Source organism: Bos indicus, chromosome 28, assembly GCF_029378745.1.
Source record: "Bos indicus isolate NIAB-ARS_2022 breed Sahiwal x Tharparkar chromosome 28, NIAB-ARS_B.indTharparkar_mat_pri_1.0, whole genome shotgun sequence".
Lineage (NCBI taxonomy): Eukaryota > Metazoa > Chordata > Mammalia > Artiodactyla > Bovidae > Bos > Bos indicus.
Window position 1 is genome coordinate 27,857,089 of NC_091787.1, and position 27,786 is coordinate 27,884,874.

At 52.4% G+C, this 27,786-nt stretch overlaps 1 protein-coding gene across 3 annotated transcripts in view; it reads left to right on the top strand.

Moving 5' to 3' along the window:
* LOC109553682 (cadherin-23-like) overlaps positions 1-27,786 on the top strand; it is a 392,820-nt gene that overhangs the window by 275,220 nt on the left and 89,814 nt on the right. For all 3 annotated transcript variants that reach the window (XM_070781989.1, XM_070781991.1, XM_070781990.1), the window contains 2 exons: positions 1,465-1,614; positions 2,099-2,257. In XM_070781989.1, coding sequence (XP_070638090.1) covers positions 1,465-1,614; positions 2,099-2,257 — 309 coding nt within the window. The remainder of the gene's footprint in view (positions 1-1,464; positions 1,615-2,098; positions 2,258-27,786) is intronic.

Consider the following 27,786-nt stretch of genomic DNA (forward strand, 5'->3'; position numbering starts at 1 on the left):
AGGGCCCACTGCTTGCCTGGACCCCAAAATTGGCAGTGCCTTTATTTCACCAATTTGTAGTTGTAAATAGAAAAAACTCAAGAGACCTAGGGGTAAATGTTAAAATGTACTCATTGCACAAGTGTATCTGAGCACCTAATGGACAGCTCTGGGGGCATCAGGCTTCCCTGAGGGGGTCCTTTCTATCCTTGCTGGGACCATCCTTCCCTCTCTGGCTGTGTAAAGGCTTCCAGGTTGCCTGGATGCCCCTCTCAACAGAAACAAGTTCTGGAAGGAAGCCCCTCGACAGACATATCCCTGGGCAGCCCAGGAAAGGGGTGTGCCTCCCTGCCAGCCCCCAGTTGCACAGAGGGGCTGTGCTGGACACTGGGCCGGGGGAGGGTCACGCAGGCTGAGGAGGAGGAGGCATCCTTCTGGTGCTGAGAGCCTAGCTCAGGAACCCATTGGGCTTCTCCTCACAAGTGGAGAGGGGCTCTTGACTACTTCCAAACCACAGGCCCCGTGCTGAGGTTTGAGGTGGGGGGTGCTAGTCTGGGGGTTAGTTCCCCCCATGCAGTAGCCTGGATCACTTTCAGAGGAAGCCAGTCTCTGGGGTCAGTAAGCCCTGTCTCCCGCCTTCAGTAGTGGCTCCTCCCACTGATCTGGGCGTGGGTAGCATGGAGATATCACACCTCCTGTGTGAGGACAAGCCAGGTGGCGTCTGAGGGCTCCCTGGGCTCTGGCCCTGATTGGAGTGATCAGAAACACCTGACCTAGAGTGAGGCCTCCTTGCCTGAAACCATGGCCTCTGGCTGCTGGGTTCTGGCAGAACCAGTGAAGGGCACGGCAACTCTACACTATTTGGGATCCTGTGTCCTCCCGGCCACCATGGCTGGCCACAGAGAGGGGAATACAGGGGTTCACTTTGCCACTCAGCCATCTGGGTGGTTCCTACTGCACATGTAAGGAAGGCAGTATTCCCCCTGATTGACACAATCCAGAGAGGGGATGTAGGAAAAGCAGTTGCCAGCTGCAGCCCTCATGCCCTCTCTGGTCCAAGCTGACCCTGAATGCTTACTTGCTTCATCCCCGTCCACTCCCTTCTGGCCCTCTTCCTTTTCTTTCTACCATCTCCCTGCTGGGTCTTGCAGATACTTCCCCCAGTTAGTGTCACTGGAACAGAAGAGGGAGTGGGAGATGGAAAATGAATCAAACCACCCAAAAGAGATATGGTGGGCATCTGATGGGCTGATAAAGGCAAAAAGAATTGGGGGAAATTTCCAGAAGGCCTGGACATGGGCCGGAGGGCCAGGGAGCCAAGCCGGAATCACACAGGGGAAGCCAGACCACTTTGGGGTGGGGAGTTGACAAGTCCTACTCTGGTCCCAGCACCTCATCTGCCTCCCCTGCCGCCCTGCTCCTCCAGCCGCGCTCCGAGCCTTGGCTTCCCACGCTCTGACTGGTTTCTTCTCTCTTCTGACCCAGGGCCTGAACAGCATGTTCGAGGTGTACCTGGTGGGGAATAACTCCCACCACTTCATCATCTCCCCGACGTCCGTCCAAGGGAAAGCAGACATTCGCATCCGAGTGGCAATCCCCCTGGACTATGAGACTGTGGACCGCTACGACTTTGACGTAAGTCCCCTCACCTCTCCTTGGCTGGGAGGGGGATTTCAGGTGAGGCACGGGGCAACACCGTCCCCTTAAATGTCCCCTACTCCTCTCCCCATTCTTCCCTGTGGGTCTGACCTAGAGAAGCCCACCGAGCTGTGGCAGGGGCTGGCCTGGGCCTCCCCTTCTCAAGGAGGATGAGGAAATGTCCAAGCATTGAGTGGAATTTTATTAGGTCCCATCACAGTCTCAGAAGCCCATCGAGAGCCTCTGCTGCCCAGCCTCAGCCAGTCCAGCCCCCGTTAGCCCCTGCCTCCCCAGCAAATTCTGTAGCCACCCTGGCCCTGTGAGCACTGATAAAGGGATTCCCAGGAGCACACATCTGGGATGGGCAGTGACTCAGACAGGTGCTCTGGGTTGGGATGGGTGGAGGCCCCAGGGGAACTTATGGGAACGAGGGCTCCAGGAGCATACAAGTGCTCACTGGTTCCTTGCTCTGCATACCCAGCTCTTTGCCAATGAGAGTGTGCCTGACCACGTGGGCTATGCCAAGGTGAAGATCACCCTCATCAATGAGAATGACAACCGGCCCATCTTCAGCCAGCCACTGTACAATGTCAGCTTGTATGAGAATGTCACCGTGGGGACCTCAGTGCTAACAGTCCTGGTGAGTCCTCTCTCCCTTACAGGGCAACTGAGCTCTGGGGTCAACCATCAGGAGGCGTCCAGAGGGATTTTGCCCAAGGAGTGTGGGCAGTTAGGGGAGAGGGGGAGGGGGTACCCCCAAGCCCTCAGAGGTTGTGGTGATGGTGTATTAGAGCATCCGGTTTCTTCATGATGAGGCTTCCTTGGCCAGGGAAGCAATGTGGAAAAGGCACCCACCTGGGAAAAAATGAAGTTGGGCCCAGGGTTAGTTTTCTGCCTTGTCCCTGAGAGATGGTGAGCTTGAGTGGGCCGGGAGCCCTAGACCTACCTTCTAATGGGGACAGGTGCCAGCCATCTCTCAGGAGGGCAGTCCTGTCCCTCTGAGCGTGGGCACCACAGAAGAATGGGCTCCTGGACCTCCCCAGCTGTCTTGCTGGGACCTTGACAGGGGACCCTCCTGGTGTCCATTTGTATCAGTCAGGACTTGTAATCACAAGGGATAGAAACCTTTAACTGGCTCAAACAAACAAACAAAAAAAAGGATTGGCTCTTGTAACTCAAGAGTGTACGTGATTTCAGGCATGGCTGTATCCTGTATTCCATGAGCAGGAATCTGACTTCAGCACTGGCCTCTGCTTCTTTGTATTGGCAGAGAGGCACACCAGCACCCCTAGGCTCACTTCTTACCAATTTATCAACCCCAGTGGGGGAAAAGAAATGTTCTTTTTCAATAGTTCCAGCAAAACTCCCAGAGCTGATTCTCATTGACTCAGCTTACTGGGCCACCATAATTCTGATACACCAGAGATGGGTCATGCTCCCCCTAGTAGAGTCAGGGCGTGGATCAGCCCCATTCAAATTACATGGGCTGAGAATGGGACAGGGGCCATTCTACAGCAGCCTCTGTTATCAGAACAAAGAGGGTTGCTGAGCAGGTCAGTGGCAGATGTGTGCTACACAGGCTCAGGGGCTTGCCCATAGTAGGTGCTCAATAAAACTTAGTTTAACCTGCTGCTGCCCCTCCCTGCCCACTGAGGCCCCCAAAATTCTTGCCCTTCTCGCTGAATTCTGACTCCAGGCACAGACATTGCCTGTCGATCCCAGACCCCCTACTCCAAAGTGTGTTTACTCTACAGACAGATGGTATGAAACTGTTTTCAGCCCCCAGGTCCTTCCCATCTGACAGTTATTAATTTTTCAAACAGATGTTTAGCTAGGCAGGCTGTCAGACATAAACAGTAAGTCTGCTGCGGCTGTTTTCTTCCCGGATGCTTCCCCAGCCCGTGGCTCCGCCGGCTTTCACAGAGTTGCTCCTTGCAATCAGTCACCTGGTGCTTGAGGCCCCATGGGCCCTCCTGCAGCCTCTAAGGGCCCCACAGAGAGCAAGGCCAGGGGCTCTGGCCTTCTGGACCCGAAGAAATCCTCTTCATCCCCCCAGCCACCTTCCAATGTCAGGGTGAAGGACACCCAGGCAGCCTGTCTCTCACAGGGCCTGCAGCCATATGGATGTACTGTACCGCAAGGAGAATGAACAAACTGTAGCCACACTGAACATGGATATATCTCACAAAAATATAATACTTCAGGGGGGGGCTCTACATGAAAGAATACTTTTTGTATGATTCCCTAAGTGTAAAATAGATGCAAAATGGATCTGTAGAAAAAGGGATCAGCATAGTGGTCATATGGGGCAGTTCTGATGTCATAGGATGTTCAGGGGAAAGTTCTGATGTCATAGAATGTTTTGATTCTTCATCTGGGCGCTGGTCACATGGGGTGTGCTCTTTGAAAATTCATAAGACTACACCTGTGACTTGTGTACTTTTCTGCATATTATACTTCAATAAAAAGCTTATACAAAAATTCATATATAAGGCCCAGGCTTAGCAGGTGACGAGGGATTCCTTCCTGTCACTCTTGCTGGAGAAGAAGGGTCTTGCTTTGCAGTCCCCATCTCCCGTGGCCCTGGCGAGGGCTGAGGGAGCCTAGGGGGCAGGGGTGGGGTGTGAGGTGTAGGGTGGCACACCTCTTGGCTGATGCACAGCTGCGGGTGCCGAGAACTATGTGTGAAGCCCAGTTCCATCCAGGGTTGGCACTGGAGAGTAGGTTCTCACACTGGGTGTCCTCAGGCACTGGAGCAGTTCCTGGGCCTGCACGGACCCCCTGCCCACTGCCTATGACCCCTTTTCCAGCCCCTCTGGATGTTTAGCAGATGTGTTCAGCCTCTGCGGCTGCCTGAGGGTCTCCACTCAGGACTGGCTCATCTGGGCTGCCTCTAGTTCCTGAGTGTGTCTGTCAAGCCCTTTGCACCTTCCTGTCACAGCCCCAGCCCCAGCCCCAGGGTCTGTGGAATTGTGCAGCTGTGAGGGGGTCGTTTCACCCCACAATAAGCTCTAGCAGCAGGACTCTGTGTCTGAAGGAGCTCAGGTCCCAGAGTGAAACCATGGGCCCTGCCTTCACTGCGTACTCCTCTACCCTTATCACGTCTAAGAGCCTTCATTTCCCATCTGCAAAATGGGCATGATTCCCCCCACCAAGGCTGCCATCAGTGGGTGTGAATGACAGGCGTGAAAGCACCCCCTGGTGACCCCCACTCACTGTCACCCCATCTCCCCCCAAGGTCCTTCCAGAGCTGCTAGCAGGTGGCAAGTTCCGCGGTCACACCCGCCACACCCACTGCCCTGGCTTCTCCCACCCTGCCCTTCTGCCCTCGGATCCAGTGTCAGCCCAGTCTCTCCACCTGCTTTGCTCCAGGAGGGGCTGAAGTTACAGCCACCTGCTCAGAGACTGTGAAATTCCTTCTCCTTGACCTTTTCTGGGATGTTATTAAAATGTTTCTTGGGCAGATATGTCAGGGAAAAAAAAAAAAAAAAAACTATGAAGAAAGGGAAAATGTTTTAATTTGCACTGAAGGCCAGGGCAGAGCCTGCTGCAAGGGGCCTCTCTGACCCTCACTGCAGCAGGCATCCCAGCTGGGATGGCATCTCTTCTTACCTCCCTGCTCCCTGAACCTCCCTCACCCCAGGTTTTGAGACCCTTACAGCCCCCAGCTCTAGAAAAATGAGCTTCTACTGGTGGAGGGGAGAGGGCAGGAATGTAGCGGTCACAGGCTTGACCTTGAGCCCCACTCTGAAGGGTGACCATAGAGGGGAAGGCTGTGTAGGGGCACACTCACCACCTGTGTTTGCTTGTGGGCATGTGTGTGCATGTGCACAGACATGTCCTTGTGTCTGTATCTTTATTTGTGTTTGCAACTACATGCACTCAGATACCTGTATATAGCACGTGTGTGTACGGTGCTGATGGCTCCCCATCCTCTGGGTGGTGTGGTTTCTTCTCTCATATCCCCAGCCTGCTCTGATTCTCACCTTCCAATCCCGCCTCCTGACCTAATAATAATAGGACTTGAGTAGAAAGACTGTGGGGTTTCTACCTAGGATTCTTCTGGGCTTCAGGCAGCCCTGTAGCCTTGCTGATGGGTACTTGGGTGCTGGTGGGGTATGTGGGTGCTGCTGGACAGTAAGAGAGAAATCTAAACATGCATGGAACAAATGTTTTCTGAATCCCTACTACTGTGTCAGGCACATGGCCCTGAGGATGCAATGGTGATGTGAGTCTTGCTGTCATGAAGTTTACAGTCTCTTGGGAAGGCCTGATGTTAGTACTGAGAAGTGAATCTTTACATTAAGCATTACTGGCTGTGTGGAGAGATCAGGGGGCTGTGAAAACCTGTAACAGGGCACTTGGCCTTGGCTGGGCCTGGGGAAGGCTTCCCTGAGGATGTAGCAATTGAGTAGGCGTTAACAGGTCAGCAAACGGAAGGAAGCACATTGGAGAAAAAGGGAGTAGCATGTGCAAAGGCCCTGAGGCTAGAATGCAGTGAGGGGCGTGTGGTGTATAAGGAGGTGGAGTGCTGCCCCTCTGAGGTGGGCGTGAGGGGTGGGGGGGCCGTTCAGCAGTCTGTCTTCCTCCTGAGTTGTGCCTACTCCGGACGCAGCCACTGGGCTGCTTTCCTGATAGTGGAGAAGTCTTGTGTTCACCCATTCACATTCTCTTACTCCTTCCATCCTGGAGGCCTGTGGCTGGCATTTGGGAAACAGCTGGCAGAAAGGAACCAGTCTGGCCTCCTGTAGCATGGAGCTCGTGCCCCCAGATTTACTAGCTCCGTGTCCCCAGGGCAATGAGAGGAAGACACTGAGGAGGAGCAGCAGCCGGAAGGGCAGGTCTCATCTCACTTTCTTCCCTGCTCCGGGGATAGGCAGTGCTCAGCAGAGATGGGCAGAGGATGGACTGTTGGACAAGACAGGATTCTTCCCTGGGCAGGAAACAATGCAAGAAGGAGAGGTGCATAAGGGCCCTGATGGGGCAGGTGCGGGGCCCAGAACCAGCTCAGTCTGCTACCCAGGGGTGGGGTGCCAAGTGCTCCTGGCTCCTCTTCCAGCGCCCCTGGGAGGCTGGCACCGTCTCAGGCAGGCCCTTGAGTCCTGTTGTTGTGGGCCAGTCACTGCTTCTCTGGGATGTGGTCAAGAAAGTCGGCCTGCCTCTATGGCCTGGGTTGCTGGGAGGCTTCAGCGGAGTGGGATGGATGAAATAGTTAAGGGTTTACAGACCTAAATTGCGGTTCTTACTGTCACTGGCCTTTAAAGAGCCCCATCTGGGCGCCCTTCAGCCTGTGTCTAAGCCCAACTCTGCCAAGATGGGCCTGTTTCCTCCCCTGCCACCTGGAGAGGTACCCTGACAGGATCCTACCTGGGAGTGTTGTGACAGTTCGGTAGAATGGTGGGTGAAGATGCTCGGCGCTGAGCCTGGCCAGGAACACTCAGAAAATGTCAGCAAGTCATGCTGGCCTCCTGGCTGAGCTGATGGCACCAGGACTCAGAGTCAAGGCTCTGCCCCCAGAGAAGCCATGTGACCTTGGCATGTCCCTGAGCCCCTGGGGCCCCAGTGTCCTCGTTATAAAGCAAGATGGTGGGGCCAGTGCTGCTTCAGGGCCTTCTGGTTCCATGAGGCTTCACTCCAGCTCACTGTGCCTGAGAGGAAGGGTTGATTTTTGCTGTCCAGTTTCACTCCTGGCAACACAGACCTGCTCCTGGCCTTCGGGGGTCCCTCACCCACCCACTGTTCTCTAGAGCCCCCTTGCCTGCCCCTCCCTTGCCTCCCTCTCAGCCCCCATCTGGAAGTTTGGTGATGATTCCAGGGTGGTCACTTCCCCACTCCTGGAGCTCACCAGTTTTCCCTTGTCATCCAGCCTGGCCTCCTTCCCCAGCAGCACCAACAGAGGCAGCCCTGCTGCTGTGGGCCCCTGCTCCTCCTCCCCTGCCCATAGTGAGCGCCACTGGCACCAAAAGGGAAAGGTGACGTGATGTCACTGCCCCAGGCGGACCCTGGTAAAGGCCAGCCTCGGTCCTGGAAGAATTGAAATGCAGCGTGCCTCTTCATCAGCCTCTTCCCTAGCTCTGTGATGCCTGCAGGCTCAGGGCACACCCCCTCCCATGTTGCTAAATCCAAGGAATTTAACATGGGCCTCACCCCGGGTGCTGGGAACTCAATGGCCCTGCAAGGTGGTCTGGAAAGGCCAGTCCCCTGCCTCGGCTTAAGTGATGCTCCCTAGTGCCCCTGGCCCCTCGCAGAAGGACTTGCTACTCTGCAAGTGGGGGAGATGCCTCCCAGCTGCATCAGTACCTTCAGGAGGGAACCTTAGGAGCAAAACCTGGAAACCAGAGAGACCCAGGTTGAAATCGTGCCCCCACCTTGCCATCTCTGTGACCCTAGTCAGATGCCTGGCTGTGTCCAATCTCCAGTCCCCAGAATTTGCTGTGGGGATGATAGGAGTAGTATCTGTCCCAGGATGAAAAGAGGTCCATTTGGATCGCTTACCCCCAGAAAGCTTGAGTGGCTGGCAGCTGTAACAGCTAGGACTGTTATTTGTGTTCTTATCCACCACAGAATTGGGGGCTCAGTGGAGCTTCAGGGAACACTGAGGAATCCCTGCCGTGAATCCCTTGCCGTGCTTAAACCTGGGTCCTGGGTCCTCTGTCCTTGGCTCCGACTCCACTGGACAGTGGGTCCTCTCAGTGGACACTCTGGCTAGTTCTTGCCTGTGTCCACTCTGGCACTCAGACCGCAGTGTCAGGTAACAGAAGACAGATGTTAAATGAGGATGCAGGAGGGCTGAGACTCAGAGGAGCCCACAGCAGGTGAGACAGGAGGATGGGCTCCTTGTGAGTGCAGACTGGGCATTCGCTTGGGAAGCTGGAATTAGGAGAGCCCCACCCTAGGTTTGATGCTCTGCTGTCACCATCTGGAAATTGTTCCATTCTGAACAGGGGGCCTTGTATTTTCATTTTGCATTGGGAAGTTATGCAGATTATGTAGCCTGTCCTGGCTACGGGAAGTCCACAGCTCTGTGCCCAAAGGAGCTCCATGGTGGTCCGCTGTTTCTGTCTGCCCCCACGTTCCAGCAGCACTGCCTCAGTAATCACTTGCCATGCGCCGTGCTCCAAGCAGGGGCCCACCAAGCTTGTTTCGGTTCCAAGGGCTGAGTAAGAAACCGTCCCACACTTGGCTGCAAAAAGCAATGACCGTTTTCTTACTTTCGTGGATCGGGTGGGTCAGGAATGTGGACAGGGCAGCAGGGGAACCCTTCTCTGCCCCTCCAGGTCTGGGGGTGACTCCCCTCTCTGTCCAGTGCCTGGGCTGCTCTGGCTGAAGTACTGGCTCAACTGGACAGTGTGTCCCGAGCTCCTGGCTGTGGTCTCTCCACATGGCCCAGGCATCTCAGACACGGTCTGTAGTGGGAGCCTCCCAGAAGAGGCCTCCAGGGAATGAGTGTCTCAAGAGAATCGGGCGGAAGCCGCGTGGCTTTTTGTGACCTGGCCTAGAGGTGACCCCACATCATTTCTGCTGAATGTTGGTTATAGTGAGTCACCAAGGCAGGTTCACACCTAAGCAGAGGAGCTATAGTCCCTCCCCAGCCGTCAGTGGGAAGAATGTCATAGAATTTGCACAAGTGAAGGTGCCTTAGACCCCCTCAGAGCTCACTCCAAGTCAGCACCCCTTTCCTGAAATACTGCAGGTGAGCCTGGTGCCAGGAGAGAGCCAGTTCCCCCTCCTCCTCCAGAAAGGACGAAGGAAGGTAGGTAGGTTGCTCAGTCATACCTGATTCTTTGGGACCCCGTGGCCTGTAGCCACCAGGCTCCTCTGTCCATGGGGATTCTCCAGGCAAGAATACTGGAGTGGGTTGCCATGCCCTCTTCCAGGGTATCTTCCTGGCCCAGGGATTGAACCCAGGTCTACCACATTGCAGGACAGTTCTTTACCACCTGAGCCTCCAGGGAAGGGAAGCCCTGCGCAAACACAAGCAGAAGAGCGCAAATAGGAACCCTTCCAATATCGTCTTCAGCCTGGAAGAGCTCTCCACCAACAGGGAAAGGGAGAGGAAAGAGAGTAACCCCTGGTACTCCCCGGCTCATAAAGTTCCAGCGCTCTAGGCCCGGGTCAGCATTCAAGGCCCCCACACCCCAGCCCTGAGCCGCTTTCCAACCCTCGGCCCCACTACATCCCTCACACCCCTTCTCTCCTCCTGCCCGGAGTCTCTAGCCTCCCTGCATATCCCTGCAGGTCCTCACATGGCTCCTGACCTGGCTTTCCCTCCCTCCTGTCTGAGACCATCAGAAGCCTGCCCACCCTAAGAGGCAGCTCTTCTAACGGCGGCCTCCCCATAAGAGGCCGTCTCCCTCTGTGATGGGCACAGGCCCACCTCCCCCGAGGCCATCCCTCTCCTCGCCAGCTCCCTGCATGCCTTGCGCCTGCACCTCGCTCTCCCTGGCTGTTCTCACCGTTTCTGTGGGGCAACATGGTTAATGTCCTCTCCTGCCCACTCCACAGAGAACTTCCTGAAGACAGGTTCTCTCTGCCCGGGTGCCCCCCTGCCTGGGGTGTGTGGCACAGAGTAGGTTGGACTCCTGTGGTCTGGAGTGTCTAGGGCAGCTTCCTCAAAGGAGGAATGGAGGCAGCAGTCTCACGAGGGAAACTGAGGCAGGGAAAGGGTAGATTATACACCCGCGTTCACCCAGCAAGTCAGGGGCAGAGGTGTCTGTCTGAATCCGAAGCCTTGTAACTTCTGTTTCCCTACTTGTGCCAGGCTCCCAAACACCCGCTCTGGCGATAGGCACTGGGGGAACACTGCTGGACAGGGAGCCCCGAGGCCTGGGCTCTTAGACCCCGACTTGCCCTGTGACCCTGTGCCAGTCTCATTCCTTCTCTGGGCCTTGGCTTCCTGCTCACTCCAAGGAGGGGGTAAGCTGGATGCCCTCTGATTATCCCTCCTACATCAGGCAGGGTCTGGGGTGCAGGGGGTGCAATGGCCACCAGATTTGAGGGTCGCTTAGGCCTCCTTGTCCTAATCAGGGCATGTGATTACAAGGTCAAGGCTGAAATGTGCCCCGCCCTTCAGCCTCCCCCTGCAGACAGGTCTGCTCCAGCTGATCTTGCTGCCTGGGCTGCAGCTGATGGCGCTGGGTGCGCCGTGAGCCTGTTTCCCCCCTGCAGAAGCCTCCCCACCACCCCCTCTAGAGCAGAACTCTGCTCTCTCTGGGGGAAAAGGGACCTCTACTATACTCCTTCACACCCCCAGATGCATCCACCATACTCTTTCATTCAATGACTGTTGATCAGTGGCCTGAAATGATAGCAGTGAATGAGACAGACCAACCTCCCTGTATGTGCAGGGGCGAGAGAATAAGGAAATCCAGAGTGTGTCAGAGAGGGACACGTGCCATGGGGAGGGTATAGCCAGGGGCAGAAAGTGGGGAGTCCCAGCAGTGGCATTGTTACCTGTTGCACCAGGTGGTCAAGGAAGACGGGTCTCTCACAGAAGGTGACAATGGATGGAGCTCTGAAGGATGGCAGGGGGAGTCTGAGTTGAGAATTCTGCAAAGAGCTGCCCTAGGCTGAGGGAGCCACAGGTGAGTCTTGAGACAAGAGCCTGGTGTAGGTGAATACTCCGTGAGGAGGGAAGACCAGAGGAGGTCAGGAAGTCACCCTAGGATGGGTGACTGCGCTGAAGGGGAGCCAGATGAATCACGGAGGCTGCTGTGTGGAGCGCAGGCCAGCAGGAGAGGGAGTCTCCCAGGGCGCAAGTGGGGTGACCAGGTGAGAGACGGCAGCTCCAACAACTCAGGTGGCAGTGGAAACGGAGAGAGGTGGAAGATTCGGGAGCCCTTCCTCCGTGCTCCCTTCTCTCACAGTCCCTGCTCGGGTCTGGACAGAGGCCCCACCATGCTCTTCCCCAGACCCAGCAAGGCACGCCCATCTTCATCCCACCTGACTGCCAGGTGCCACCTTCATGAACACTGAAATGGACAGACAGCCCTGGGCTGGAGTCCTGCCTCAGTTTCTCACCAGCAGGTTGGCTTCGGGCAGATTACTTACTGTCGTTGAGTTTGGGTTTCCTCCTCTTTGAAACAGGGAGAATAATTCCCGTCTCAGGAATGTTGTAGGATGATGCGTGTAAAGGTGCCTATGCATAACAAGTTGTTGGTACCAGCCTCTGCTGCAGGCCAGGCGTCCCGGGTTATCCGTGCCCCTCTAGGATAGTTGGCCTCTCCCTGTTTCTGATAGCAGTGTTTCAGGTCGATTCTATCATTGCATAGAGTTGGTGACAGAAATTGGCAACATGAATTATCAGCAAGTCTGGGCGATAACACCACCCAAAGGTTAGACCTCATCCAAGTTCCTTAGCAAAACCCAACAGAGGTGAGCAGGTCAACACAGGGAAGAGCGGAGGCAGGACTTCCTGGCAGGTGGGTCCCCTCAGCTGCCCTTCCTCTTCTTCCTGTGCACCCCCCCCCTGCGCTCTCTCCCCATCTCCTCCTGACACCCCCTCACGGCAGGCATCTTAATTGATCTCATTGTTCTCCAGTCCCTAGAGACCTGAGACTCCAGCTGTGCTTAAAGAGAACAAAATCTCTTCCAATTTCCCCACCGTTTAAAAGAAAATTGAATTCTTTATCTGCAGCCTGGGGAGGGGAAGAGAGGTTAGACACACACAGGCACACACACACACAAGCACAGGCACACATAAACAGTAGTCACCCTAGTCCGGCTCCCAAGCTGTCGTGGAAGGTCTTCATAGGCACACCATCCCCCATTCGGGGCGGGGGTGTCTAAACTGTACTTCTGGGCCCCTTTAATCTGCTCTTCGTTCATCTCCAGTCAGCAGGGCCAGGCGCTGGGAGGAAGCTGAGCTGGTTGATGGTGATTGACGGCTCCAAGTTCCTCTGTCTGTCAGGCCTCAGTGCTCCTCTGGATGTGTTTATCTCTTTAATCTAAATATCAATCCGTGAAACCCGGAATGGGATGGAATGAGAGGTAGGACAGGCGCTAAGGAGAGAGAGAGAGAACACAGCTGGCTGCCCACTGCCACCCTGGGCTTCTGGAAGGAGCCTTGACAGGACTTGTGGTTGGAGGCCAGGGGCTGCTGCCTCTGACTGCCTAGAGCCTGGGTCTGGATGGAGAGCCAGGGCTCCCCCAGCTCGGCCCTTAAGTGGATTGTCCCAGACCTTGTTCAAGGTCCAGCAGTTTCCTGCCATTTAGTCGCTCGACTGCTTGATTTTTGGCAAATTGATCTAAAGCCTCGTTTTCCATCAGGCCTCTCACGCCTCTCTCACTGGTGCCTCCAGAATTCCCATCCTTGACAGGAACAGCTATGTCTGCTGCTGACCTTTGCCCCTTTGTCCAAAAAAAAAAGGACACTATTGTTCATCATCACAGACCTGGTGAGCCCATGCTGTAAGCTTAGTGTATAAATGGCAAGCACTTTACAGCATGCTATGTGCCTCTTCCTGGACCCATTGTCCAGAAGAAAGAAACGGAAGCCCAGAGAGGTTTAGTAACCTGTCTAGGGTCAGCCAGCAGAGCAAGTGACCAAGCCAGGATTCATACCTGGATCTGCCTGATTCCAAAGCCCTGGGGTCTACCTCCCACTTGCTGCTTGTCACTATGAGGTGTCCATTCCCATGCTGAGCTCCAGCCTATTGTTGAAATCAGCTGTTTCCAGAGTCCAGAGAGATGAGCCCAGCCTGCCCTCCAGAAGCTGGAGCTACGTCGTCGCTGGGTGACCTTGTGCAGGTCCCTGCTCCCAGGGTCTTGGTGTCCTCTTCTGTAAAATTAAGGGATTCTGCTGGATGCCCGCAGGCTGTCTGTCTGTCCCGACAGCATGCGACCGCCTGCCCCTGACACTCCCCTCCTACATCAGGAGCTGTGACTCCCTTCCCTCTGCTCCTGTCAGACCCCCTGCAGTAGGGTTGCTGCCGATTGCTCCTCTCAGGCAGTTTCTCAGAAGACACCAGAGCAAAGAAGATGGAATGGACCCCGCGAGTGAGGGGATAGTGGGCAGCAGTAACTGCAGCCGGGGCTGGAATGAGTTCATCAGCGCAGTAAAGCAAATGTCCGACAAAGTCCACCTATATTGGGTGGGTCAGGAGCCCTGGAACCGGTCAGCAGGAGAGGGGCACAGGCCTGAAAGCTGACCCTGGAAGCGGGAGGCAGAAAGGCTGCGGGAGCATGGAGGGGGCCCGCAGAGGTTTAGGGTTCTGTTGAGCTGAGCTCGTGCGTCTGGAGTAGCCTAATCTTACTGCATCATCCTTGTTGGGGGGAAGACAGCTACAGTTCCTTTCACCTTGTTCCTGGAGTGGCTCAACGTACCATATGCCCATTGGCTTGCTTAATGTTTTTTAAACTTTTCTTTCTTTTTTAATCATGATCCGTAATAAAAATTACATTTAACTTCATAACCCAGAAGACACACTCACACACATCCATGTGTAGGACATAGCAATACTTCCCTACTGAGTGTGATAATACACCCTAGTTCTTTCTGTTTTATTCTACTAGATTTCATTTTTTTAATGAGAACTTTTAAGATCTACTGTCTTAGCAACTTTCAAATATACAGTAAAGTATCATTGACGATAGTCACCATACTCTACATACATCCTCAGAACTTATTTTATAATGTTTGTACCTTTTGACCTCCTTTATTCATTTCACCCATCTCCATCCCAGCCTTTGGCAACCAGCAATGTGTTCTCTGTAGCTGTGAGCTGGGTGTGGTGGTGGTGGTTGTTTAAATTCTACTTATAAGTAACAGTATATAGTATTTGTCTTTCTATGTCTGATTTATTCCAGTTAGCTTTCTGCCCTCAAGGAGGTTCATCCATATTGTCAACAATGGCGAAATTTCCATCTTTTTATGGCTGAATAATATTCCACTGCATGTATACATCTTCTTTATTCATTCTCTCGGAGAAGGCAATGGCAACCCACTCCAGTACTCTTGCCTGGAAAGTCCTATGGATGGAGGAGCCTGGTGGGCTGCAGTCCATGGGGTCTTGAAGAGTCGGACACGACTGAGCGACTTCACTTTGACTTTCCACTTTCATGCCTTGGAGAAGGAAATGGCAACCCACTCCAGTGTTCTTGCCTGGAGAATCCCAGGGACGGGGGAGCCTGGTGGGCTGCCATCTCTGGGGTTGCACAGAGTCGGACACGACTGAAGCGACTTAGCATTCATTCTCTCAGTGAACACTTAGTTTGTTTCTGTATCGTGGCTATTGTTTAAAAAAGAGTTGATGTCAGCATAGGAGTTCAGATATCTTTTCAAATTAGTGTTTCCTTTTCTTCAGGTAAATATCCAGAACTAGAATTGCTGAATCGTTTGGTAGCTCTGTTTTTAATTTTTTTGAGGAATCTCCATACTGTTTTCCACAGTGGCTGCACCAGTTTATATTCCCAGCGGCAGTGCACAAGGGTTCTCTATCCACCTTCTCATCAACACTTGTTGTTTGTTATCTTCATGATGGTAGTTATTCTAATGGGTATGAGGTGATAGCTCTCCGTGGTTGGAATTTCATTTCCCTGATGACGAGCGATGTTGAGTACCTCTTCAAGTACCTGTTGGCCATCTGCACATCATCATTGGAAAAACTCCTATTCGGATCCTCTGCCCATTTTTTAATCAGATTGTTTGGGTTTTTGCTAGTGAGCTGTATGCATTCCATAGGTGTGGGTATGAACCCCTTACCAGATATGTGATTTGCAAATATATTCTCCCATTCAGTAGGTTATCTTTTTATTTTGTTGGTTTCTTTTGAAGTTTGGAAGCTTTTTAATTTGATGTAGTCCCACTTGTTTATTTTTTTAGTTCATTACTTTTGCTTTAAGCATCAAAGCCAGAAAAAAATCATCACTAAGACTAATGTCAAGGAGCTCCCCACCTGTGTTTTCTTTTCAGGTTTTATGGTTTGAGGTCTTATATTTACATCTTTCTTCCATTTTGAGTTAATTTTTTAAAAATTTTATTGGAGTACAGTTAGTCTACAATATTAGTTTCAGGTATATAGCTGAGTGATTCAGTTACACATATACATGTATTAATTCTTTCTCAGATTCTTTTTGGCTGCACTGGACCATGTGCTGCGTGCGGGCTTTCTCTGGTTGCAGTGCGCAGGGGCTGCTCTTTGTTGCAGCACGTGGGCTCTTCATTGTGGTGGCTCCTCTTGTCGTGGAGCAGAGGCTCTAGGGCACGTGGGCTTCAGCAGTTGCAACTCACAGGCTCTAGAGCAAGGCCTCGATAGTTGTCGGACACGGGCTTAGTTGCTGCACAGCACGTTCAGTCTTCCTGGACCAGGGATTGAACCTGTGCCCCTGCATTAGCAGGCAGATTTTTATCCACTGTAGCACCAGGGAAGTCCAAGATTTTTCTTCTTGTACAGATTACCAGAATATTGAATAGAATTCCCTGTGCTGTACAGTAGGTACTTGTTGGTTATCTACTTTATATATAGTAGTGTGTGTACATTAATCCCAAACTCCTGATTAATCCCTTCCCACCACATTTCCCCTTTGGTAACCATAAATTTGTTTTCAATGTCTGTAAGTCTGCTTCTGTTTTGTAAACAAGTTCATTTGTATCATTTTTTAGACTCTCCATATGAGTGATAGCCTATGATATGTGGCTTTCTCTGTCAGACTTACTTCACTTAGTATGAAAATCTCTAGGTCTGTCCATATTGCTTCAAATGGCATTTTCTTCTTTTTTATGACTAATAGTCCATTGTATATATGTACCACATCTTCTTTACCCAGTTCTCTGTTGAGGGATATTTAGATTGCTTCCATGTCTTGACTATTGTGAATAGGGCTGCAGTGAACACTGGGGGGCCTGTATATCCTTTCACACTATGATTTTCTCTGGATATATGGAGTGGGATTGCTGGATCATATGATAGTTCTAGTTCTACTTTTAAAGAAGTATCCATACTATTCTTCATAGTGGTTGTATCAGTTTGCTGCTGCTGCTAAGTCGCTTCAGTCATGTCCGACTCTGTGCGACCCCAGAGACGGCAGCCCACCAGGCTCCTCTGTCCCTGGGATTCTCCAGGCAAGAACGCTGGAGTGGGTTGCCATTTCCTTCTCCAAATGTATCGGTTTACATTCCCACTAACAGCCTAGGAGGTTTCTCTTTTCTCCACACCCTCTCCAGTATTTATTTGTAGACTTTCTGATGATGGCCTTTCTGCCTGGTATGAGGTGATACCTCATTGTGGTTTTGATTTGCATTTCTCTGATCATTAGTGATGTTGATCATCTTTTCATGCTCTTTTTGGCCATCTGTATGTCATTTTTGGAGAAATGTCCATTTAGATGTGCCCATTGTCTGATTGGGTTTTTTTTTTTTTAATAGAGCTGCATATATTTTGTTTATATTGTTGGAGATTTATCCTTTGTCAGTTGTTTCATGTGCAAATATTTTCTCCCATCATGTGGATTATATTTTTGTTTGGCTTATGGTTTCATTTGCTGTGCAGAAGCTTTCAAGTTTAACTAGGACCCATTTGTTTATTTTTGTTTTTATTTTCATTATTCTAAGAGATGGATCAAAGAAGATACTTCTGTGATTTATGTCAGAGTGTTCTGCTTCTGTTTTGCTCTAAGGGTTTTATAGTGTCTAATCTTATATTTAGGTCTTTGATCCATTTTGAGTTTAGTTCTGTGTATGGTGTTGGGGAATGTTCTTTTACATGTAGCTGTCCAGGTTTCCCAGCAACATTTACTGAATAGATTGTCTTTTATCCATTTTGTTGTCTTCCCTCCTTTATCACAGATTAATTGACCATAGGTGCCTGGGTTTAGTTCTGGGCTTTCTGTCCTGTTCTGTTGATCTGTCTTTCTGGCCTTGTGCCAGTACCATACTCTCTTGATTACTGTAGCTTTGTAGTATAGTCTGAGGTCAGAGAGCCTGATTCCTCCAGCTTTGTTTTTCTTTTTCAGGATTGCTTTGGCTATTTGGAGCCTTTTGTGTCCCCATACAGCTTTTAAAATTTTTGTTGTAGTTCTGTTTAAAAAAAATGCCATTGGTAATTTGTAGATAGCCTTAGATAGTCAAAACTGATTCTCCAAATCCAAGACTGTGGTATATCTTTCCATCTGTGTGCGTCATCTTCAGTTTTTTTCATCAGTATCTTACAATTTTTAGAGTACAGGTCTTTTGCTTCTTTAGATAGGTTTGTTCCTAAGTATTTTATTCATTTTGATGTGATAGTAAATAAGACTGTTTCCTTAATTTTTCTTACTGATCTTTCATTGTTAGTGTATAGGAATGTAACTGATTCCTTTGTATTAATTTTGTATCCTGCAGTTTTACCAAATCCATTGATGAGCTCTAGTAGTTTTCTGGTAGCATCTTTAGGATTTTCTCTATATAGTATCTTGTCATCTGCAGAATACGACAGTTTTACTTCTTTTCCAGTTTGGATTCCTTTTTATTTCTTCTTGTTCTCTGATTGCTGTGGCTAGGACTTCCAAACCTATGTTGAATAAATGTGACAAAGTGGACATCCTTCTCTTTTTCCTGATCTTAGAGGAAGTGCTTTCAGCTTTTCACCTGTGAGTACGATGTTAGCTGTGAGTTTGCTATATATGGCCTTTATTATGTTGAGATAGGTTCCCTCTCTGCCCACTTTCTAGAAAATTTATATCATAAATGAGTGTTGAATTTTATCACAAGCTTTTTCTGCATCTATTGAGATGGTCATAAGGTTTTTATTCTTCAGTTTTTTAAAGTGGTGTATTACACTGTTTGATTTGCAGATATTGAAAAGTCCTAATAACCATGGGAGAATTCCCACTTGATCATGATGCATGATCCTTTAAACTTACTGTTGAATTCTTTTTGCTAGTGTTTTGTTGAAGATTTTTGCGTCTCTGTTCATCAATGTTATTGGCCTGTTATTTTCTTTTTTTTTTGGTATCTTTTTCTCATCTTGGGATCAGGGTGATGGTTGCCACATATAATTGAGTATGGGAGTGGTCCTTCCTCTGAAAGTTTTTGGAAGAGTTTCAGAAGGATAGGTGTTAACTCTAATTTAGTTGTGTGAATGTGCTTATCCGCAAAAGAAGATGGGAAATGTACTATTTCAGCCAGGTAGTGTTGTGCCGCCTAAAAAGCCTGGTTCACTTGAGAAAGGTGGCGTGGGTGTTTAAGTCTCTGCCAGATAACCTCTGTGTGGCCTCAGTTTTCTCTCCTGGAAAATGACCATGACGATAGTTCCTTATGGATTTGTTGTGGGGGGTCGGTGAGATAATGTAAACTTTGTGCAGCGCCTGCCACAGAGTGCATGCTAAACAGATGACAGGCACTAACGCTAAGTGCCTGGTGCCAAACAAAGCAGCTTCTGTGTGTTATCTCATTGAATCACCACGACAACCTGGTGAGGCAGAAATTAGTGTCCTTACTTTATCGATGAGAGCACTGAGGTTCAGAGTAGTTAACCACTTGCTAGAGGACACACCTGTGGAACAGGCAGAGCTGAGGGTGAGCCCTTGCCTTCACCATGAGGCACCACAGCCTTCCCTTAGAGACTGAACCCCTCCAAGGCTCACCTGGTGAAACTATGGGGCAGAGAGGTGTGACAGAATGGAAACTGGGCTGGCTGATGTCCAGGCTGAACCCAAGGCCCAGAGCTCCCTCTCTCTACCCAGGATACCCAATGAAGGAGAAACAGGACCAGGATCAAAAATCCCTTTAGGCTCCCATTGTCATAAGACCTGCAGCCTTGAAGTCAGAAGGTCAATGATTCAGTTTGCTGAAGGACCCTGGGAAAACCCGTTTTCTCCATGAGCCTCAGTTTCTCTGTCTACAAAATGGACAGAAGGCTGTTGAATCCTCTGCCTGTTCTGAGGCATTTTTAGAGCAGTGTGGCTAAACTGTTCTGAACTCCTCGGGAAGCAAGTCTGTATAAATGAGATGCGCTGCTCTCCTGTTGGCTCATTTCTCAGTCTTAGGTAGAGCATTCTAACTACTTGTGGAATGGGCAGAGGAGTGAGGAAACCCAAATGTCTATGGATGGGGGCTGCTTCTCAGGCACGAAGGCGCCCAGCACACCCCCTGCTCCAAGCCCACACTGATACACACAGTCTGGCTGTCTCACCACCAGTCCCTGGGCTGGACTGGCTCAGGTGTGAGAGGGGCTGGGACTGCAGCCCTCTGCTGGGCTCATGATCACGGGTGATTTATAGTTCCTGCATCAGACTTTGACCTTAATTTCTTCTGTCGTTGTGGGGCTGTAAAATTCATTAGGGACCTGTAGGTGGAGTGATGGAGATGTCAGGTGGGCAATCGTGTGAGTATTTAATCTATCAGATGTGTGACTTGCCATTTAGGGAGACAACAGGAGGATGTGGAATCAATGCGGTTCATTAGTGAGACACACGTGCTGGCCCAGTCAGAGCCCACCGATGGCAGCAGGCATGGGAGCTGTGCCACCCAGCTCCAGGTCACCTTGAGTGGGAATGTGTCCTGGCACATGAGTCCCATCCAGGTCCCTCTGCCCACCTTCCCACTAGGCCTGGAACCGCCTGTTGCATCCCATGGGAGCAAGCAAGGAGAGGAGGGAGGGGCTCGGACTCCAGGCAAGGATTGAGTGGTGAGATCCAGCAGTGAGGGGAGGCGTTCCCAACCACAGCTTGGCTGCATCCCAGGGGGTTGATTGGACTGTCTTTTCCTCCTCCTTCCATCTCCTCTGCACATCAGGCCCCACTTGACTGAGCCTCAGCCACGACGTCTGTCTCCATATTTCTCTGGCACTCTCCCCTTCTCATCCTCTACCACATAATCCCATCTTGATAACTGGCCTCGAGTCCCTTCTGATTGTGAGGATCACGTTCACCCCCAGTCACCCTCCCATATCCCTGGGAAAATGACTTTCTGCATTCCAGTCTTCTTTGTTTGAAGGGGTCTGATGTGATTTTTTTTTTTTTTTTAAAGGCACTCGGTTGAGTCTTGCTCAAGCCCAAGGGCATAAAGAAGTGGACAGCATTATAGAAGAGTTAGGAGTGGCATTTCTTTGCTCTTTGATTTCCGTGTGCAAGTGTCAGACAGATTGAAGGTTTGAGTCCCACCTCTCAGTGACCAACTGCAGGACCCTGAGCTAAGTAGCAGCTGTCCCTGAGCCGTGGCCACTGTGAGTACCAAGAGGACTGGGCGCATACTGTCAGACACACCATGGGTGCCCAGCATCCAGCCTGAGGCTCGTGTCTGAGGCCTGGCTCCCCAGAAGCCGACTCTGAGACAGGGACATGAAGACAGGCAGTTTACTTGGGAGGTGACCCCAGGAAACTCAGATGGGAGTAGGAAGTGAGACGAGGTCACTCAAGATGGCACCGTGAAGCTTGTTTCCACGGGGGGCTCCTGGAGTGCCATCCGCTGGGAAATCAGTGGGAAGGTTGTGCCTGAGCTATCCGAGCTCAGGACAAGGAGGCTAGGATATGGGTCCAATGAGTCCTAGCCCCATTTGAGTGGGGGCAGCTTCTGGGGAATGTGGCCACCCCATCATTCCAACTGCTCCCTTAAGAAGCAAGTCCACAGGACAGGAGAGGCACAGGCGCTTCCCCTAAAGCAGCCTGGCGCCTGGAAGTGGGCACAGGGGGTCGTGTGTGGTGCCGGAAGCTTCTGCTGCAGCCGAGCACTTTCCCTACAATGAGGGTAGAATTAGTACTTATCTCACAGAGTAGGAGTGGAGATGAAATGTGCTAATATTTGTAGATTTCTTGGAGTAAATCCTAGAGCCCAGTAAGGACTAAGCAAGAGTGAGCTGCTGTTTCTGTTTTTGCAGTCATATCAGCTGGAATTGCTTCACCTGTAAAATGGGATTGTGGTCCCATCTTGCTGGTCGCTTTAAGGACTAGGGCCAAATCATGCCACGTTTCTCACAGCTCTGCCAGGCCCAGAGCTGACACTCAGAGGACAGTGATGGCAGTTATCCCCCTGCCTCCGTGGGGCCCCCTAGACCAATGTGGCATCTCCCCAGCAGGAGGCCCGGGGACCACCAGGCAGCGTCAGGCATGAGGTGCAGGCAGCCATGGTCACCCTGACAGCCCTTGACATCCCGTAATTGCTTTCCTGTGACAACTTCTTTAAGCACAGAGCCTCTGGCCAGAGCAATTTGCTCCCCATCAGTTTTTATTTCCAGGTTTTAAAATAGAGAGAAATAAGGAAGGGGTGGAGGAGCCCAAGAACAACACCATGTCTTCAGTAACAAGCAAGCTGAGGACCCCACGCCTTAAGTGTGCTTGTCAGCCCATTCTTAGCTTTCATTCCTCCTCCCCCTGCTGCAGATGGACACAGCAATAGGCGGGGCTTGGGTCTGGCCCCTGCTGGAGCTCCCCCTCCCACAGGGCTCAGGGCCACTCCCCTCCTCCTCCACCAGCCCGCTGCAGGCAGGAGGGCCAGGCTGAGAGAGGGCTCAGCAGGAGCAGGTCTGCTGAGGGCCAGAAAGAGTGAATAGTTAGAACTGTGCGTGGAACGATGAATACTGGCTCCACTTGGACAGCAGGTTCCTATGTGCCAGGCACGGGTCTCCCCACACCAATCCCATGAGGCAGCTGCTGTCATTATCCCCATTTTACAGATGAGAAACAGGATTAGAGAGCATGTGACCGTGGTTGTTGGCAAATAGGCCAGGAAAGGAAGTCAGAGGCCACAGAGGCTGGCCCACATCAGGCCTCAGGGATGCCACAAGCAGTTGGGACTGTCTTCAGCGCCCTGGGAGTCTTCTAAGCTGGAGAATGGTGTCCCATGTGGCCAGATGCTCCGTCTGGCTCTGGTGGAGGACGGGCTGCTAGCATCAGAGGAGAAGCAGGCAGATGGTCAGGAGGCTCTGCAGCATGTGGGCCGAGAAGCCAGGGTCTTCCTCAGAGTCCCACAGCTGATGTTTGGGCAGAAGCTGGACCAGACCCCAGATCTCGCCCTCCCCTTTTGGAGGGATTTTCACGACCCTGCACAGAGCCACAGGTCCTTTTGAGGGCCTTGGTGCTGGCCTCCCAGGGAGAAGGACATTTCTCACCCTCCAGCAGGCAGAGCAGAGGGGCTCTCCCCACGTCCCACTGGCTGTTGACTCCCGTAGGGAAGGTGGACTGAGACATCCTGAGGCCTCCTCTGCGCTCAGTGCTAGGACCGCAGGTAGCGCGGCGTGGGCATGCGCCATGGAGTGGTGGCCATCCACCCCAGGTCCACCACCCACCGGGTCCCCACGCTTTCCTAACTGCCCTCCCACTCGGCGACTCAGCTGATCGTGGGCTCTGAGCCTCTGTCCCCAGCCTTTGTCCTGAAGCCTCCTCACACTCAGAAGGCCGAGAGCAGGCCCCGGGGACTTTCCTGAATGTATCTTTCTTCCCATGGCCCACAGCCTCCCCGGGATCTCTCCTGCACCCTCTTGCTCACTCCCTGGTCCCACTGCCCACCCAGAGCACTCACCTTCTTACCCTACATGACGTCCAGTGGGAGGCCTTTCCTTACTGTCATTTCTTTACTGCTGCCATTTCTTTTCCTCCCAGGAGTGTGGCACCCCACCCCCAGGCCAAGAACCCCCAGGAAGGTACTCACAGCAACAACTTCCAGCCAAACCTCATTTGCCCACCCCTCACCATGCCCTCACCCGTGAGCCCTGGCTTCCTTCTTGGGTCAGATAGCTTCCTTCTGAGATGACGACAGAAATGACACAACAAGCATTTCCCTGGAAGTGGGCGCAGACCAGATGCTATTTCCTGGTCATAGGCTTTGTGTCCTAGAGAGAAGCTGAAATCCTCGTCCACAGCCACATGGGAGGGAGTGTGGCAATAGGGGAGAGGGCCTACTCAGGCCAAGTGGAGGCCACCCCAGCCTCTGGGATACTGGGTTCCTCCAGAGGAGTCCTTCCCTGCCTCACACAGCAACAACCCCCAACCACTACCACCCCACCGCAAGCTTGCAAGAGTGCAGTTAATCTTACATAGTTTAAAGAGTTATTCAGAGGGGCTCAGTGAAAGATAAATGTGGAAAGCATTACCAGTGAAGCACCGGGGCTCTGTGGAGCTGTTTAAAAATGCATTCTCCCATGTAAATTTCTGCTCCATCAATCCTTATGACATGTCAAACATTGCTATTGTTTCCTGAACAAATTGTACTGTGTGCCCTTCTCTGCAGATTTGTGCACAGGAGCAGAACTGCTCGCCGGTGCCCACTGCCTGCCACGGCTGCCGGGACCTGGGGCTGCTGGGGAAGGCAGCTGGGCCCGCCTTGCTTCAGAGCAGAAGCCCATGCGGGGCATCCGGGCAAGCGTGCGTGACGGGAGTGCGGACGCTGGTGGGGAGTGATTGAGTGTGTGCCTGCCAGCTGCCGGCCCCAGGAAGAGGCGCATAGGTGGCTGGGGAAGGGGTGTGGAGGGGCCACAGGGGCTGAGGCTGGGATCAGGGTAGGGGTGGCTCAAGACTGAGGGCGGGTGCAGATGCTCATGTGCTGGTATATGTGAGTATGTGGCAGGATGTGGTCCATCTGAGCCAGACAGGTTTATGTGAGAGTATGTGAGGGTGAGAGTATGTGAGGACAGGGAGGTATGGGGAGCTGCCCGAGACACAGGGAGGGAGAGAGAGAGGGTGAGTGGCAAGGAGTGTGTACATGTGTGTGTAGAGAAGAGAGAGTGAGGTCGAGGAAACTGAGACGGCATAGGATGGATGAGAGAAGACACAAGAGCAGGACTTTCTAGCCATAAAGAAGGGCAGAGGGGTGGTGTTTAGAAACAGGAGTGAGAAGGGCGTCTGCCCGAGGTGGGGGATCAGGGTATCAGAGTGCAGCAGCTTCTGCTGAGCCAGAGGTAGACCCAGGGGGCCCGAGCAGGTGGGAGTCAGGTTGGGGCTTAAGGCCCAGCATCAATGGATGGGCGTCTGCAGCGCCATGACGAGGGATGACAGGACGGTTTGGGAACCCATGGAAATGGTATCGGCAAGGCAGAGAGCCTGCAAGGGAGGCCCCTGGCCCAGGGCAAGTGAATGGAAGAGGGTGAGAGATGGCGTCTGCTCACTGTCAAAAAGGCTGGGTCAGGAGGGAGCTTTGGGGAAGAGACAGGAGGACCTGACCGCTGTTGACATGACAGGTCCTTGGGAGTCGGGGTGAAACGCTGTGATGAGCATCAGAGGGCAGGGAGCTGGTCTGAGTATAGAGCCCTGCCATTGAAGTTGAAGGGAGAGTTATATCCCCAAGGTGCTAGGGAAAAGCCCTGCGCAAGTCAGTAGGGTGCCCACAGCCACCAGGCTGCCCCCGTCTTTAGCAGATGGCAGCCTCCCCCAGTCTAGGCCCTGAGCCACCTGCACACACCAAGACTAAGCTTGGGTGGGACGAGATGGAGCGGGGGACTTGCTTTGAGGGCCAGGTGTCTTGGCTGAGGACACCACGCCAGAAGCCCCTGTGTCCTCTGTGATGGGTACAACCAGAATTGCTGGAGCCCACCCACTCCAGGCAGAGGCTGGAGGCAGAGCCTCTGAAGGAAAAGACTGCCTGTGGGGGCCTCATCTCCAGGGTGGGGACAGTGGCCTGGTGGGAGCAGCTGGACCCTGTGGCTGAGCTCTCAAACTGCAGGAGGACGCCTCTCCCTGGCCCTGCCGACGGGGGACCGGCTGGAGGGGAGGGGAGTGGCTGAGAGCATCTGTCTTGCAGTTGACTGTATTGGGTTCATGTTCTGGTACTGTTTGACCTTGGGCAAGTTGACCAACCTTTCTGAGCCTCAGTTCCTTCCATCTCTGAGACAGAAATAATATTGGTGCTGGTCCCATAGGACTCTGGGGGAGACAGGATGAAATAGAGCATGGGAAATGCCCGGCACAGCTCCTGACACACAGTAAGTGCTCAAAGGGAAATGGCAGGGGGTCCTCTGCCCCCCGCCCCACCCTAGAGCCAGGGGAGAGTTGGATGTTTCTGACACAGCCTGGCCCGTCTAGGGATGGCTGTTCCCCCACTGCAGGTTCACCTTGTCTTAACCTTTGGAATTTTCCCCCCCCGTGTATTTATTTTTTCTCCTTTTTGTCAGCAGAAGAAAATTACACTTCTGCCAGCATTGTCCATCACGGAAATAAGCACTCTTGGATGCAATTATAAAGGCCCAAATGAGGGAATTAGTTTTGCTAGTAATGCCAGTGTTGGGGAGAATCAGAGGAGATGCCTTATAAATCAGGCCCTGGGCAGCAGCCAGTCCCAGCCGAACCGTCTCCCTCGAACTGACCACAGGGACAGATGCTGACCTGCCGGTGGTCTTCCTGGGCTGCAGACGCTTCTGCTGGGGAGGCAGAGACAGTCTGAGCCACCTCCAGGCCTCAGTGAGAGCAGTTCTCACCAGGACCTACCGGGCTTCTCGGTGTCTAGCCATGACTGTCCTGTGGACCCAAGTACACTTTGCCAAGGAGCCTCTCACAGACAAATCGATCTAAACCGGCAACCCCAGTCACCTGCTAGCCCATCTTCTGTATTTCCCCAACATTCTTGTGACTGTCTGTTATTTAGCTATTTCTCTTCTCCGTTATTGTCTGTCTCTGCTTTCTGATTGTAAGTCACATTCCAGCAAGGGTGTTGTCATGCTTATGACTGTAGCATAAGGCCTGGGATGGTAGCTGGCACATTGGAAATGTCAGAAAGTGTTTACTGAGTACATGACTGAGCGCAAGTCTGGTCATCATCTTGGTAGAGGTTGTTTCTGAGGTATGCCAGGTGCCCCCCCATCGGCCCCTCCAGACCCACTGTGCCCTCCTCACCTGCCCTGCACGTGCCACAGGCTGACTGTGAGGGCCCTTCACTGAGTGCTCGCCCCCACCCCACTTGCCTCTGGGGTTTGGTCAGTACAGAGCTTGGACAAGAGATCTGAGCTTGGGAGACTCACTGGGGATGCTTTATGAACCCCAGCCCTGCCTCCTGAGCCACCCAAGAAGCCCCTGCCCTGCTGATAGGGAGCATTAGCCCCCCAGCAGAAGGAAGGCCAAGCTAGCCCTCAGTGTCTGGCAATGAAAATCCCAGACTTTACTAAATTTGGCAGATTTTGAGCCCTGTGCCAGGCACACCAGGGGATATAGAAATAAGGTACAGACTTGTCTGTCAAGAGGAGGGAACGGGACTCACACAGGCAGATTTCAGGAATGGCAGACTGTTCCCAAACCGGTCCAGCTAGGGGCTCTCAGGCCAAGAACAGTGAGCAGCCAGGGAGCTCCCTAAGGGAGGGGGCTCTAGGGGTGGGCTCTGAGGGCGGGGCCAGAGTGTGGACAGCAGCTGTGGTTGACCAGGCAGGAGGACGCTTTGGGTTCATCAGGGAGACCTGGATGCAGAATCACCAAGGCCAGCTGGACTGTGCAGAGCCTTGATGCCGTGGTCCCCAGGTTTTGCCACCTTATCCCTGGGCCTCTTGTGAGCATCTTGGCAAGTGGCAGAATGTGCTAGTATGTACCTGTGGGTGAGACTCTAGCCCAGGTGGGATAGCAGCGGGGTCACACAGGCGTCAGAGGGAGGGCCAGGAGCACAGCTCAGGGGCCCACCTGGAACCCTGGTTCTGCATTTCTTAGAGTCACCAGGTACAGTGTGAGAGCCACCCATCCTGGCCATCCCCTTCCCCCATCCTTGCAGCCCTCTGACTGGCCTGAAAGATCCTGGGGGTGACCCTTTAGGGAGACAGAGCGTTCTCAGAACATGGCAGGAGGGAGGGGGGTGTTCATGGCCTGAGGAGGACATTTGTTCTCTCTGCACTGTCCCCTGGTCACTCCTCAAACCCACCTTCTTAAAGGGGAGCCAGTGGTCACTGTCTGGCACCTAATTCATCTGTTGATCTTTCCGTTGCTCAAGCACAAAGCAAGGTCTGGGAAGGAGATTGTTGTGAAAAGTACGGTAACCAGCAGTAAGTGGGTGGGACAGAGCCCTGCCTGCATGGGCCAGGTTGCAGGCCGGTAGCAGAGCAGGTAGAACCGAGCTGCTCCCTGGCCTCCACAGGATGGAGCTCCCAGGGCCTGTCCCACAAGGTGCTAAATGGTTTTCAGCACAGGGATTCGGAAGCGAGCTCTGTTGCTTAGCAGGTGTGACATCTCGGGCAAGTTCCTTATCATCCTGTCTCTTTCCTTGTCTGTTAAAGACAAGATCCGAGGGCTATTTAAGCACCTACCATTTATAGATGTGGTCAGAATGAAACAATCTGCCGTTGGGACTTT